The sequence below is a fragment of the Balaenoptera ricei genome, chromosome 15 (assembly GCF_028023285.1).
Source record: "Balaenoptera ricei isolate mBalRic1 chromosome 15, mBalRic1.hap2, whole genome shotgun sequence".
In the NCBI taxonomy this organism is placed as follows: Eukaryota; Metazoa; Chordata; class Mammalia; order Artiodactyla; family Balaenopteridae; genus Balaenoptera; species Balaenoptera ricei.
Genome location: NC_082653.1, coordinates 87,855,984 through 87,870,840, shown reverse-complemented (window position 1 = coordinate 87,870,840; position 14,857 = coordinate 87,855,984). Strand labels below are relative to the sequence as shown.

General features: G+C 64.8%; 1 protein-coding gene across 1 annotated transcript; it reads left to right on the top strand.

Moving 5' to 3' along the window:
• Positions 1-551: 551 nt before the first annotated feature.
• Positions 552-9,179, top strand: LFNG (LFNG O-fucosylpeptide 3-beta-N-acetylglucosaminyltransferase). The gene is made up of 8 exons (XM_059895922.1): positions 552-1,071; positions 5,506-5,554; positions 6,059-6,158; positions 6,261-6,414; positions 6,524-6,609; positions 7,034-7,199; positions 7,742-7,827; positions 8,009-9,179. Exons 1-8 carry the CDS (start codon positions 643-645, stop codon positions 8,073-8,075), a joined length of 1,137 nt encoding a protein of 378 aa, XP_059751905.1. The 5' UTR covers positions 552-642; the 3' UTR covers positions 8,076-9,179.
• Positions 9,180-14,857: the final 5,678 nt, after the last annotated feature.

The following is a 14,857-nucleotide window of genomic DNA, read 5'->3' as shown; positions in this document are numbered from 1 at the left end:
AGGCAGCAGCCCTGTTACAAGGCCTGCGCCGTCCCTAGGGCAGGAAGCCGGGCTCGGGAGGGGAAGTGTGGAGCGAGGAAGGAAGGACGTCCCCCGCGGGACGACTGAGCCCGAAGTCCCTGTCCCAGAATCCCCATTACAGCGCCAAGGGCGCGCCCCTCCGCATGTCAGACGCCGAGTATAGCTCCGGCCGGCGCTGGCCAGCCTGGGTTTCCCCCTCAGGGCCACTGGGGCGGGGCGAACCCACATCCCCAAGCCGCCCCGCTGCCCGCGGGGGCGATCCGGGCGGGGCGGGGCGGGGCGTGCACGTGCGGACCGGGGGCGGGAGCCCACGACGCCCGCTCGGCAGTTCCCAGACCCCCGCCGCGGCCCCACGTGGGCTCTGCCGAGCCTCTGGGGCAACCTGGAGAGGCCCCGCCCCAGGGCCCGGGAGCCAGTGAGCTCGTGCTGAAGGCGGGGCCTCACGCAGGGCCCCGCCCTCGGAGGGGCGGAGCCAGGCTGGGGAGGTTTAAGAGCGCGGGGCGCGGGCGGTGCACTGCTGGACCTGCCGCGGGACCCGAGATCCTCGGCGCCGGAGTGAGGGGCAGGGCGCACCGGGCAGGGCGCGCGGGGCTGGGCGCACCGCGCGGCCGCCACCCCACCATGCTCAAGCGCTGCGGCCGCCGCCTGCTGCTGGCGCTGGCGGGCGCGCTGCTCGCCTGCCTGCTGGTGCTCACCGCCGACCCGCCGCCGCCCCCGGTGCCCGCTGAGCGCGGTCGGCGCGCGCTGCGCAGCCTGGCGGGCCCCTCGGGGGTGGCCCCAGCTCCTGGGCTGGAGGCGGCGGCGGCACCCGGGGCGCTAGTCCGCGAGGTGCACAGTCTGTCCGAGTACTTCAGCCTGCTGACCCGCTCTCGTAGAGACGCGGGCCCACCGCCCGGCAGCGTCCCCCGCCCCGCAGACGGCCATCCGCGGCCCCCGGCCGAGCCACTCACGCCGCACGACGTCTTCATCGCGGTCAAGACCACCAAAAAGTTTCACCGCGCGCGCCTCGACTTGCTGCTGGAGACGTGGATCTCGCGCCACAAGGAGATGGTGAGCCCCCGCAGCCTGGGCAAGTGGGCAGGGGAGAAGATGCCCTCTTGTCCAGCTGGTGGCAGCATCCGATGGGCGCCAGGCTGCATCTCTGTACAGCCACTGGGAGTATCGGGGGGTAGTGACGCCAGTCCAGCCCCTTCCAGCCCAGTTTTCCTGGTGGGGCCACTCTCCCCATACGGCTGTGGAAGTGCGTGCCGGGGACCCATCCCCAGCCAACTCCCAGGGCCCTGGGCGGCCTGCGCTGACCCTCCACCAGCCGCCAGTGCCTGGGCTTGGTGCCCTGTGATGCTTCTTGCCCCCAACACTGGAACTCATGAACTGGGCATTATTGTCCCCAAACCTCCCCAAGGCAGGTTCTGCGTGGGGCATCACCCTGGGCTCATACCCTTCCCTGGGAAGAAGACTCTTTCCTTAGAGGTGGAGTGGGGTTAGGACCCCCGGGCACAGGGCCAGTCCCAACCCCATCCCAGTCTTTGCAATGGGACAAGTCACTGTAGAAAATATTCTGAAGTTGGGGGTGGGCGTTAGTGGGCCGTGGGGAGTACATCTCAAAAGAAAGAGAGCACGGGGTTTCAGAGTCTGCGCCGCGGTCCTCTCTCCACAGTGCAGAAGTCTCTGGAGCCTGGCACCTTGTGCTCGGTACATCCTAGCTGAGCATCGACTTCCTCCACACACATAATAAAGACACACCCCACTTTGAAAATCTCCCTCCAGGCTGCAGCAGGACGGCTGGGTTGGGGCTGGACGAGGGCAGAACGTGAGCCCTGCGGGGGTGTGGGGTGGGGGGATATCCCTGAGCTGGGAAACTCAAGGGACAAACTGGGTATCTGGGATGAGGGTGAAGGACCCTTGACCGGGCTGGGGGCTCAGAGAAGAGCCCACACCACTTCCGCCCTGTTTCAGCCCTCGAGGTCTGGTGGGGGGGCCTTCTGGCCTGGCTGAGCCCTGTTTTGGGGCAGGGCCCTGGTGGGGTCCTGATGGGACCTGGGGGGGCAGGGTCCTATCTGGTCCAAGCATGGGGAGGGGGCCCTGGGAACCCCATGGCAGCCTCCTGGGAACACAGCGTCCCTTTCCCAGGGGCTCAGCAGGCCGGCAGGAGGGGGCAGCGGGGGCTGCGGGTTTTGTTTGGCTGCTGGGCCGTTAAGATTCCCAGCGCCGGGCGGCTCTCACGCCGGCCGCTTGGGCAAGGTAACAAAGCCCCTTTCTCCAGTGGAGAAAGGCGTCCGGCCTCTTGTGTGCAGCTATGTGCTCCATGGGAACCGCCGCCGGCGTGCTGGCCACTCAGGTTGCCTGGCGATGAGGGCCTGTGGGGTCCCCCACATCCCTGAGTGACAGCCCTTGTGGGGCACCACGCCTGAGCCGGGCACCATCCCCCAGGACTCTGCCTCCCTGCTGTGTGACCTTTGGCAGTGTTCAGCCCCCTCTGGGCTGCCACCAGCTCTGAGCACCCCTCGTCTTGGACTTTGGGGGCTTTCCCCAGCAGAGGGAATATGGTCAGGGGGTTCTCAGGTACCAGTCCCAGCCAAGCTAGGTGACCTTGGGCAAGACCAAGGGCCTCTCTGACCCTCAGTCTCCTCATCTCTGAAACAGGGAAAGCATTGCCCTTCCAGTAGGGTGTCGTAAAAGAGGACTGGCAAAGCCTAGAGATGTAGGGAATGAGCCCAGGGAGTACTCAGAGTCGGGGTGGAGGCGGTCCCTCCCCTGGACCCTTTGCTTCCCGTTGAGGGGCCACTTGGGTTTCCTTCTCACCCCAGGGCCCCCACCCAGGAGAGGCCGAATCTGTCCCCAACAATCGGTTCATGTGTCACAGCAAGCAGGAACCCCTCTTACGGTGTCCTGTGGGGGAGGGGTCCTTGAAACTGTTTCAACAGAGAGACCTCCTTTCCCAGCCCTGTGGGGGGTGATTCAGACCCAGTCTGATGGGGGAAGACTCAAGGAAGTCAGGGCCGCAGCGGGGGAAACCCAGAGAGGCTGTGTGAGCTGAAAGTGGGCATCTGACCCGTGTTGGGGAGGGAGGGACTTCCTGGAGGAGGTGCCATTTGAGCTAGACTGAGAGAAGAAAATGCCCTGAAAGGGCAATTGGGCATCTTGAGCACAAGCATGGGGGGTGTGCAAGAAACTTCCAGCAATTGGAGTGACTTGGGTGGGGGTGGTCAATAGAGACCACACTGTGATGGGCCTTGAAGTCCAGGATGAGGGGCTGGGCCTTTGGCCCACACTTTCCTCCCCCATCCCTCCCGGAGTGGGCCAGGCTGCAGCGGCTGCCACCGCGGCAGCCACAATTGTTGGGGGGAGAGCTTGGCATCCTGTGTTTCTTTGAATCGCAGCTCCAGGAACAATGCCGCTTCCTGTGGGTGTCCCCCCCCCCCCCCACAGCCAGCCCTGCGGCCCTCGCTGCCCTGCTCTTCCTCCTCCAGCCCTGTCGTTTTCGGGGAAGTGGGGAGGGGTCTGGGCGGGATGGGGGGGTGTCTTGGTCCCTGGAAGGCATGGCTGGGGTGGACCAGCACCACCTCTGCCCCGGGGTGTGACTGCAGACCGGGGGCTGCCCCTCTCTGGGCCTCAGTTTCCCCACTTGTACACTCGGGTCGTAGTGGTGCCCTCCTCCCAGGGCCGTTAGGGAGATGAAAGAAGAGAAGGCGTCGGGGCGCTCTGCTCTGGGCACCCGTGAGCTCTGGTTCCGCCCATTGCACAGAGGGCGGAAACTGAGGCTCTGAGCAGTGGGTGAGGCCCGGCACCCGCGCACCCCACACCCCACGCCTCCAAGCACTCCCCTCTGAACAAAGGTGACTTTAATCTCCGTAGCCTTGGGCTGGGTTTTTAGGGCACCACCAAGCGCGCGGGAGAACAGGCCTCCCTTGATCTCATTAAGAAAGCATTTTCCTTTTAATCCAGTGGCGGCAACGGCGCGTCTGCACGGGCCGGCCTCGTCCTCCCACGGCATTCCTGGGCTGAGATGCTGGGGGGGGGCTGGATGCGAGTCTGTGCGTGCGGGCCGCCCTGGGGTGTCTGCTCTGGAAGGAGGGGGTGCGTGCGTGGAGAGGGTGTAGAAGGAGCCTGCCACCCCCCTTAGCTCTCTCTAGGCCCAGCCAGCTTGTGGCCTCACTGAGAGTGTGCCCAGGTCTGGGCTCAGGCTGGGCAAGGAGCTGGGGCTGCCAGTTGAGGGTGGGCACCGCAGGCGAGTCCCCCAGGTCGCTGGGTTCGTGCTGTATGCCAGGCCTGCACACGCCGGCCCCTCCCTTGCACCCGTTTGTACACAGAAGGAAACCGAGGCCTGGTGGGCACGGAGGTGGGGGGGTCTCCGGCTGCCTGTGCTCCCGGCACCCTCCACCGGGCCTGCGCTTTGCACTCAGCCGCGCCTGGGTGTGCTGGGCGGCACGCGCTGGGCGGGCCGGGCAGAGGAAAAGGAACATTCCTCCCCGTGTGCCGACGGGCCCAGGCGGGCGCTGGCAGCTCCTGGCCCCTCCCCGTCAGCCCCCCCCCCACCCTTCCGCGGAGCGATCCTGGCAGGGGTGGCCCTGTGCTGGCACAGGTGGAGCCCTGATGCGGCCTTGAGCAAGGCGAGCAGCAGGCGGGGCTGCACGGATGCTGGGGGCGCTGGTCCCTGCGCTGGGGCACGTGAGGTTTCCCGCCTCGACCCCGCGGACCGTGTCCCCTTAGAACCCTGGAGGCTGCTTTGGCTCAGAGAAGGTGACCGGCTCCGCTGGCTGGTCGCGCAGCCAGGGGTGCGAGGGGGGCCCCGGTGTTGCGGGCCCAGCCCGGAGGACTGCTGGGCTGGGGCCACACCCCAGCCTGCCGGACCTTGTGCCCAGCCCGGCCCAGTTAACCAGGCCAGCTGTATGGTAATGGGCTGTGCGGCCACTCCCGCTTAACGCGGCCGAGTTCCCCTCACAGCGCGGCCCAGGACAAAGCTGGCGGACAATGCCTGGTGATTCACCCTCTCTCCGGGCCCTTTGTCCGCCTGTGCTTGGCGGCCGCCCAGCAGAGGCCTTTGTCCCCGACTGATTGAGACTTGGCTTCCCAAAGCCGACCTCCTCCGCCTGACCCCCCCCACCCTCCGCCCCTCCCACAGGCTGGGCACTGTGTCAATAAGGGTGTGTGCCCCGCCAGGTGTGCAGGGCGGGCCGGGAGCCGGTTACCTGGCGGGTGGGCGGGGCACCGCACCTGGCTCGTGCCGGCGCAGCTGCCGGCTGACCTTGGGCCCAGCTGTCGAGGTAGGGGGTGGGGTGGGGTCTTCCTGGGCCCCCAGCCCACTTCCACTCAGGGTAGGCACTTGAGCCCCACTCTGCATGTGGGGAAATTGAGGCTCAAAGGTGGGGCATGGGCGTGACTGAAGGATCCCTGTGAAGCCGCAGGGTGCCCAGCCCTGGACCCCACGGTGGCCGGGGGCCGGGGCACAGAGCTGCCTGTTCAAGGCCGTATTTCTCCCTGCAGACGTACATTTTCACGGACGGGGAAGATGAAGCCCTGGCCAGGCGCACGGGTGAGCCCTGGACGTGGGGAGGCAAAGGGGGCTCCCGCCCAGAGGAAACCCTCCCCTCTGGAGAGGTCACCGAGGCCACGGGCCTGGGAGGGCAGTTTACTCAAGGGGTTTGCTCAACGCTCCGCCCCACCACTCGCCCCCCCCCCCGCCCAATTCTCATGCAAATGAGGCCCTTTCAGCGCCCGGGGCCCTTTGAGCTGGTGTGGCGGCAACAGGTGGCTGGTGCTGGGAAAAAGCCGCCTGAATGGGCAGGGGCGGGGCGGGGCGGGGCCCCCAGGAGGGGGTTGGGCTGGGGGGGGTGAGATCACTGGGCCTGGGTCCTGCTCGAGGGAGGGGTTGAGGGAGAGGCCACTGCAGGCACGGCTTGAACCCAGGGCGCCCCGAGACAGACTGCCACCCACCCTCTCTTGCTCTGCTCTCACGGGGCCTGCTGTGTGACCCCGGGCCAGGCCGCCCTCGCTGAGCCACCCTGGACCCACTCACAGCCCCTCCCCTTGTCCGCAGGCAACGTGGTCAATACCAACTGCTCGGCTGCCCACAGCCGCCAGGCGCTGTCCTGCAAGATGGCCGTGGAGTATGACCGCTTCATCGAATCGGGGAGGAAGTGAGTGCTGGCCTTCGGCCGGGGCCCGGGAGCGCCCCCTCCTCGGGCTCCTGCCCTGGCAGTGCCCCCCGCGGGCCGCCCTGACGCCCTGCCTCGCCCCAGGTGGTTCTGCCACGTGGACGACGACAACTACGTGAACGTGCGGGCCTTGCTGCGGCTGCTGGCCAGCTACCCGCACACGCAGGACATCTACCTCGGCAAGCCCAGCCTGGACAGGCCCATCCAGGCCACGGAGAGGGTCAGCGAGAGCAAGGTGGTGAGTGTCCCGCCCACACAGGCCTGCGCTGAGCGGGGCGGAGGCGGGAGGTGTCCCTGCAGCCTGGGGGGGAGGGTCTGGGAGTCTCACCACGTGCCCCCTCCCGCAGCGTCCCGTCCACTTCTGGTTTGCCACCGGCGGGGCTGGCTTCTGCATCAGCCGAGGGCTGGCCCTGAAGATGAGCCCTTGGGCCAGGTGAGTGAGTGCCTTGGGGCACAGGCGAGGCTGCCCCAGGTCCCAAGGTCCCCCCACTGGGGGCCTGGCTTGACTCCTCTTCCCAGCACCCGTGTCCCCAACCTCACGTGTACTGGCAGGGTGACAGGGTGAGTCGCCCCTCCACTGCCCGCCAGCCACCAGGGTGGTCAGGACCCCTTCCCGCGTCCGGCAACCCCCAACTCCCAGAGAATCATCTGGCTGGTACGGAGGAGGGGGCTGTCCTGGGCTCAGGGAGGGGGGGAGCTGCCAGCGGGAGAGCCCGTCAGGGGCACGGGCTGGGCTGCGCCCTGCCCCGCCGGGCACGTGCACCTCCTTCTTGGGCCTGGCTGGGGTGCCGCTCTGCCTGGTGGGGTCCTGCCCAGCTCCCGCCCCGGCTCACTCCGGCCCTCCGGCCCTCCCACAGCGGAGGCCACTTCATGAGCACGGCCGAGCGGATCCGGCTGCCGGACGACTGCGCCATCGGCTACATCGTGGAGGCTCTGCTGGGCGTGCCCCTTGTCCGCAGCGGGCTCTTCCACTCCCACCTGGAGAACCTGCAGCAGGTCCCCACCTCCGAGCTCCATGAGCAGGTGCGCTGCCTAGCCGCCCGGGAAGGGATGGGGACCGAGGAGAGCGGCTGGGAGAGGAGGGGAGGGGCAGGTGGGAGGGAGGAACGAAGTGGGGTGGGGGAGGAGGGCCGGGGGGTGGGGGTGGGTCGCTGTGTTAGATAGGTCACGAAGGGCCCTGCTGTTGGTTGCCTCCCAGACACCCCCGTCCCCCCGCCGGCGCGGCCCCCACTTAAGTCCTGCTGTCCATCCTTCCCGCCTCTGTCTTCAGTGGGATGCCAACTCCGTGCCTTTCGGGTCTTCTCTGTGCCAGCAGATAGTCTCTGGCCACGGCTGGCAACACCACCAGCCCCAGCTGAAGCCCCCCTTGGACTTGGCTCGTGGGGGGTGCAGAGCCGGTGGGGTGTGGTGCGATGTGGCTCACGGGCCTGCCTTCTCGGTCCAAGGGTGGGCAGGAGGCAAGGCTGTTCCCTCATGCGGAGCCACACACGTGCCAGCCTCGGGCAGGGGCAGGGTGGGGTGGCATTGGCACCCCTCCCAGCGTCACTCTGTCCCTCCCCCTGCAGGTGACCTTGAGCTACGGCATGTTTGAAAACAAGCGGAATGCTGTCCACATTAAGGGGCCCTTCTCAGTGGAGGCCGACCCATCCAGGTGAGGAAACTGCGGCCCAGATGGGGGCGGGGCTCACCTAGGGTCCCTTGGGGTCTGCTGCAGCTAAGCAGGATGACGAAAGAGTACCCCCAGGAGCCTGCTTGGGTGGAAGAGGGCCCCCGGTGCTGTGAGCTCAGTACCCGCACCCCACACGGACCAGCCCCCCACTCTGTCCCCACAGGTTCCGCTCCATCCACTGCCACCTGTACCCGGACACACCCTGGTGTCCCCACACTGCCATCTTCTAGCAGCTACGGCTGAAACCCTGTCCCCGGGCACCCCTGGTATCCAAAGGGCCCGGGGACCCCTGTTGTGCCGCCCTGGCCTCGGCATTCGAGGCTCCCCCAGGGCTGTGCGTGTGTGTACTGTGTGCCCATCCGTGTAGCAGACTGCTGGGCAGCTCTGATCTGCCGAGGAGCAGGCACGGCACCGCCCGTCTGTCTTTCCGTGCTCCACCCCAGAAGGATTTGTAAGTCAGAGGTCACTCTGAGGGCCGGTTTATTATTATTCTGGGGTCTTTGGGCAGCATGGGGGCCAGAGGCTGCTCTGCAGCGACGTGCAGGTGCCTTTCCCTTCCCGCTGAGCGCAGGCCCAGCGCTGCGGGCGCCTGCCCCCTGGGATCCTGGCTCCTCCTCAGAGCCCCCAGGACAACTCACCATGCTCAGTGCTGCGAGGAAGCTGGGTTTGGGGGGTGTGGCCCGAGTCCCCTCCTCCCACTGAGCTCTGGCCTGGGTACCTGGGTGCCGTGGCTCCAAGTAACAGCAGCCCCCGTGGCCTTGCCGCTGGGTGACGTGCAGCGCCGCCCCGGGCACGGGTCTTCCCCGCTCTCTTGGCCATCTTCCCTTTGTGACGGGGAGTCAGCTGAGGCTCTTATCTCCTCTCCGAAGTAGAGAGAATGTCGCCCATAGTGGGTGTGTCTGTAAATATTGTGACAGTATTTTTTACTGTGCTTGTTTTTCGAAAGGGGGTGGGTACAAAGTAGGGTGTTTTTGTCTGTGTTTTCGGGGGGTTGGGGAGGGTGCTATTTTATCTTTTCTGTGGATCAGAAAAAGCAGAAGCCAAACTTGGGATAATCTTTGTTGTTAAAGCTGATGGAAATGTCTAACACTCTGTGTATTTATATGTCGTGGTATCTGGCCTCTCCCTGCCCACCTCCTGCATAGAACCTGTCTCCTACCAGCCCAGCTTGGCGCACCTGACCAGTGAGGTGTGTTTTGTCTTCTGTTTTTCCTTCTGCAAAGACATAGCTAGGAAAGTGAATGATAAGGGAAAAGTTCTCAGGGAATTGAAGTGTGTTGCTATGGTGACGTCCTTTGCTGCGAATAAAGATGCTCTTTGGGGCAACCTGGGCATCCTGGTCTTGGCTAGAAGTTGGGCCTGAGCTGCAGGTTCATGGAAGCTGCACCAGGGGGGCTGGGGGCTTGTTTGCACTCGTGTCGGGGAGGTGTGTAGAGACCCCCAAGCCAACTATTGTGGGAAGGGAACTTGGGATCTAAATAGCAACTTCCAGGTACCTGAGAGGCATGACCAGCGCAGGGCACCCTCGGACATAGGGGGAGATCTCTGGATGTACAGGCCTCACTCCGACAAGCAGCTCTAAGGCTCTGTAGCCCTGGTCGGTGCTGGCCTGTCCCTGGACAGCTACCAGGGAGGCCAGCCCTCCCTTCAGGAGGACAGGGGCCGGCTGTGGCTTGACCTGGGATCTCCTTACCCAGCTTCATCTCTGTCACAAGCCCACAGAGGCCACATTCTTGCCCCATTTTGCAGATGGGGAGACTGAGGCTCAGAGCAGGTGATGTGATGCCCAAGGTCAGGCAGCTGGGCTGGTGAAGAGCTCAAACTCCGATATCAGGCTGACCTTGGATCCTGGCCTCAGCGCCCCCCCACGCTGTTCACCCTGGACGGGTCCCGGGAGCCTGTTGACCCTGGACGGGTCCCTGCCTTGTTTTCTACAGAAGGCAGCTCCTCTGGCCCTTCCTCAAATCAAGGCTTTGTGATGGCAGGAGCGGGGAGGGGCTGCTCTGGCCTCAGCTGGGGAATCCCCTCCTCCCACCCTCCCAGGCAGCCTGGGGCAGCCCTCAGTTCCTCTTCCTCAAACTGAGCCCGGACACACACACCCCCTCCCCCCGCACCTCCCTCCCCCACGCACCTCCCCCTCCCCTCCCCTCCCCCCCTCCCGGCCTCCAGCTGCCCCCAGCCCCACCCCCCGTAGATACTTGCTAGGACCTGGGGCTCCTTGTTCCCTATGACCTTCTCGCTCCCCACTGCTCCACGCTTAGCCCTGTCAACACATCAGAAAGCAGACAGAGTGGTTTGAAGAGCCCCTCCCCGTCCAGTCACATACTCAGCGCCCCCAACAGGCCGGAGAGGGCCCCTTCCTCACAGCCCGTACTGGTGCCTGCCCTGTCCTGGGGAGCAACTGGCCAGGGCCTGACCCCAGCTGGGCCCTGCATGGCCCTAAGTCAGCAGCGCGGTTTCCAGAGCAGCTGCCCTGGGGGTGTGGCAGTGACTGGGACAGTGGGAGGGAGAGAGGGCCCCTCACCACCACACTGACCCCTGTCTGGGGGACACCCCCAGACTCCCCTCAGCACCCACTGTGTGCCAGGCTGGGTGGGGGCATGGCAGGGGAGAGGGGGTCACAGCAGCACTGCTGCCACCTGTGGGCAGAGGCCGTGGGCCTCCTTCCTGCCAGCGTGAGTCACAGGAGCCTCTGCCCTGGCAGAGCGTGGAGCCCGGGCCCCAGCGCCCCTCCTCCAGCAGCTGGCATCGCCTCTGCACAGAGCTGGCGGGACCCCGGGGCACAGGTGTGGCCGGGGCAGGTGGAGTCTGCATCAGAGTTGGGGCCATCGGTAGGTCACAGCTGGCCCAAACTGTCCCCGCGTGGGTTGGGGGCACCGAGCAGGGGGACAGCAGAGCAGAGGAGCCCAGGGTTGGGGGGCAAGCCCCGCCCCTCCTGGAGCCTCGACCTCCACCTGAGAAGGGGGGATAAATGTAAGTGCCGCTGAGTCCCCGGTGCGCTGGGCCTGCAGGGGTCGCAGAGGGGCACAGACTAGCAGCACCTCGGCCCTTTCCTCTTACACAAGAGGCTGAGGGAGGAGGGAAGTTCTCTCTCCTCAGAAGGGGAAGCAGGTCCAGGAGGCCTTACAGGAACCGGGCAGCCTGATGTCTTCCATCCGCCGCCCTCAGGGGTGTGCAGGGGGGGCTCTCCCTCCCCCGAAGATGAGTCACGGAGCAGAAGAGGTGACCTCCCTTCTCCTGCAGGCACGACTGTGGGCAGCCATGCCCCACGCTCTGGTGGCATCAGCGCCCCTCAACCGCACGCTGGGCTAGTGGCTGGTTGGGGAGGGTCCTGGCTGGCTCGAGGGGTTCCATATCCCCCACTCTGGCCCTCCCAAACTGCCCATCACTTGCGGGCTTTCAAAAATAAAAAGTAAAACCGCAACCACTGGGGCTGCTGGGAGCTTCCCCCCCGCCCCCCCCAGCTTCCCTGCTGCCGGCGGGTGAGTGCCGGGGTAGCTGGCCAGAGCAGAGGCTGAGCTAGGTCTTGGAGGGGGTGAGAGGGGTGCCAGGATGGGGCCCCTCCCTGCTCAGTTTAAACAGACTTCCCTTCAGCTGGGCCATCACAGCCAACTTCCCCCGAAGAGGCACATCTGAGCTGCAGTAGGAAGCAGAGTGGGGAGAGGAAGACGTTGCAGGTCTCGGCACAGCCTGGGCAAAGGTGCAGAGGTGGGACTTGGCAGGATGCCTGGGGGGCTGGAAGACAGGACGGCCTACAGACTTCGGTCTCCATGACCCTCCTCCACCTGTTCCAACCACCGTGGAGCTTTCCATAGGCTCCATCCATGGTTCGAGAGGCCTGACCCTGCTGGAGGCTTCAGCCAGTCCTGCCCTCTCTGGATCTGGGGTCAGAGCGGAGGTGGGGGGGGGGGGGTGGGAAACCAGTGCCAGCCCCATCTTTTTGTCTGCCCGACCAACTGGCTGGTCCTGCTGCCAACCCAGGCCCAACCTTGGCAAAGGTTCTTGGAGGTGACCCCTTCCCCAAGTCCTTTCTGAGGCTAGGGCTGGGCACACAGAAGGCACTTGGTCCATCGCTAGGAGGGGCCCAGGGACCAGGGGGCTCCTCGTCTTGGCCCCTGGAGGTTGCTGAACTTGGGGGCTCAGAGCTGTGGCTGCTTCCCCCTGCATATGTCCCCTACTGCCCCTGCCCAGACCTCTGGGGCCCACCCCACCATGTATAACCCACCATAGTCCTTGGGCGCCGTCTGGTGGCCAGAGCTGGTGGTTCCTCTCCCAACCCGAATCCACCTTTCCCGGGACCCCCACAAGGATCTAGGGGTGCAGCCCCCGAGTGACAGGGAGGGGAGACCGTCTCTGCAGCCCCTTGCCTGCTCTTAAAAGTTCACATCATGAATCTTTGGTTATTACCAATAGTTGGTATATTACCAATATTTGGAATCTATTGGTTATTACCAATATTTTGTTGGTGCGGTATGTGTGGTGTCAAGAGGCAAGCTTGAGCCGGCTGCTGCAGGCCACCCCAGGCCACCCATGTCACTGTCCTGTCCCCTGGCTCTGATGCAGGGCTGGTCGCATCTCCTCATGGCTCATCCCAGTGAAATCCCCAGATCCTTGCCAATTGATGGCTCACTTCCTGTTTGAACGTGGTAGTCACAGCTGAGCCCTAGATCAGCAGCCGGCGGTCACTGGGAACTTGCTGGGAATGCAGATTCCTGGGCCGCCCCAGCCCATCTAGGACTCCAGGTGGGTCTTCCAACAGGGTCCGTCCGGCCCTGCCCTTAGTTTCTCGTCCTCCGAGGACTCAGCGCCCCCTGCCGGGCATCTGCCGTCCTCGCACCTCACTCCTGGAGATGCTCCTGCGGCCACTTGCAGACCCTTCTCCCCGGCCCCCTGCCCCCTCCCCTAACAGGATCACAACATCTGCTGCCCCTTCCCCCATGTGGGTATCCACAGGCCCCCTCGTCCTGGGGGCCACTCTCTCCCACACTGCTCCTGGTGTCTTGGTGTCAGTGACCCTTCCCACACCCTTGGCATCCCCTCCCCCAACAACCTGCCCCGCCCCCGCCTTGGTCGCCACTCCACAGTCACTCTTCACACTTTGCCTACCCCATGGCATCCCACTCTGCCTCCACCTCCTGTCTGTCCAGCTCACTCCCTCCGATTTCCTGACCCCCACTGGACCCCAGATCCCTCACCCCTCAAGGGCTTGTCCTCCCCTGGCTGAAATCCCAGTGTCCAATCATGCCCTTGAAGTCGCCGTCACCTCCCTCGGCCTCTCTCGCTTCCATATCTTCTCTTGGCCAAGCCTGTAGTCTCTGACCTGTTGCATCCGGCCCGCTGCCTGCTCACTACCCACACCTGGGTGGCTGGAGGGACCGCCTTCCCGCCTGGTGAGTCTCACCTGAGTTCCAGACCAAGTGCCTCAGGGGCCCTTGGGGAGGCCCACGGCCCCTGCCCCTGGCTCTCCCACGGCACCCCACTTCCTCTCCAGCCTCCTCTCTACTTCATAAGACCTTCTGCCACACGAGCCCCAAGCTGCCCATATGCTCTCATCACCGGGCCAGCAGGAGGGACCGCAGTCCTGTTTGTGGCCAGCCCCTCCACTGTGACCTAGGTCCCAGCCCCTCCTGGTGACTCAGGAACATCACTCCCCCAACGAACTCTTCGTCTTCCCTGCTGCAGCCATTTCCTCTGCCTACGGGACCATTACCATCAGCCTTCACACACACACACACACACACACACACACACACACACACACTTCTCTGGGCCACGCCCCCTCCAGCTATAGCACGATTTTTCTGCTTGGCAGCTAAACCTAAGAGGAGAGACAGGTCTTGCTGTCCCCACGTGGCACCGCAGAAGCACGGAGCCCCAGATGCCTCCACTCCTGGGTGCTTATCCCCCCATCAGAGCTCATGTATCCTGGGCCCCCTTCCCCAGAAGCCAGTCAGAACGGAAACCACTGGACCAGGCTGCTGGTGTGCGCTGGAGGCAGAAGCTCCGCCCTGTGCCCCCGCCAGCGCAGGCACTCATGGTGCCGAGAGCCAGGAACCTCGGCGCCAGCAATGCCACGGGAGCCTGGTGTCTTCCACCGGGCCTCGCAGCTCCCTCGCCCACCTGCGCACCTGGCATGCGAGACAAACGCTCTCCTGGGCAAACGTGCCTCCCCCAGTTCCACGGGTCCTAAGGGTCTCCCTGTGAGGTGGGCGGTATGTCGCCTGCCACCCAGGGTGATGTGCTGGGTTATGTGGCCTCGGACGACACGGCGCCTTCCCCAGCCCGCTTCTCAAATGAGAACAAGAGTGATCCTTCCTACCTCGGCGGGCGGGGGTTGGGTTGCTGCTCAGACCACTGGTAAGGACTCCGGCGAGGCCAGTGGGCGGCGAGGCGCCCGGGGACGCACCGGGAACCCCGCCTCGGGTTACAGTGGGGACGCAGGAGATGCTCTTCCTGGAGACACACCATCCTCCCATTTGGCCTCTCTGCCCGGCTCCAAGAGCCCTGCCCAGGGCCAGGTGTGTCACCTCTCCTGCTGGCCGGAGAAGGGCCCTCCTCACAGCAACCCGCGTCTCCTCAGGCCCCTCCAGCGCAAGCCCAGACTGCAAATGAGGCTTTCACGCCGTCGAGACCACCGCTCCCAGCGCCAGCCGCTCTGCACACCTGACGCCCCGCCCCGCCCACCAGGCCCCGCCCCGTCAGGCCCCCTCTCCCGCGAGACTCCGCCCGCCAGGGTCGCCCAGGCCCTAGCGGCTCCCGGCACGTGGCCGCCCTGCCCACAGACTTGGGCGAGAGCCAAAACAACTCAGGAAAAGAGGCCTGTTTTTTAAAATTTGTTTATTTTAAAACATGAAACCCAAGCTGAATAGAAACCACAGAAATTACATTGACGAGATTTTTAGTATTTGCCAAGAAAAATAAAGCCCCCAGAGAAATAAAAATCAAACCCCAAACCCAGTTAAAAAAACAAAAACAAACAGAAAAACCCAGAAACACAGCGACAGCACATACA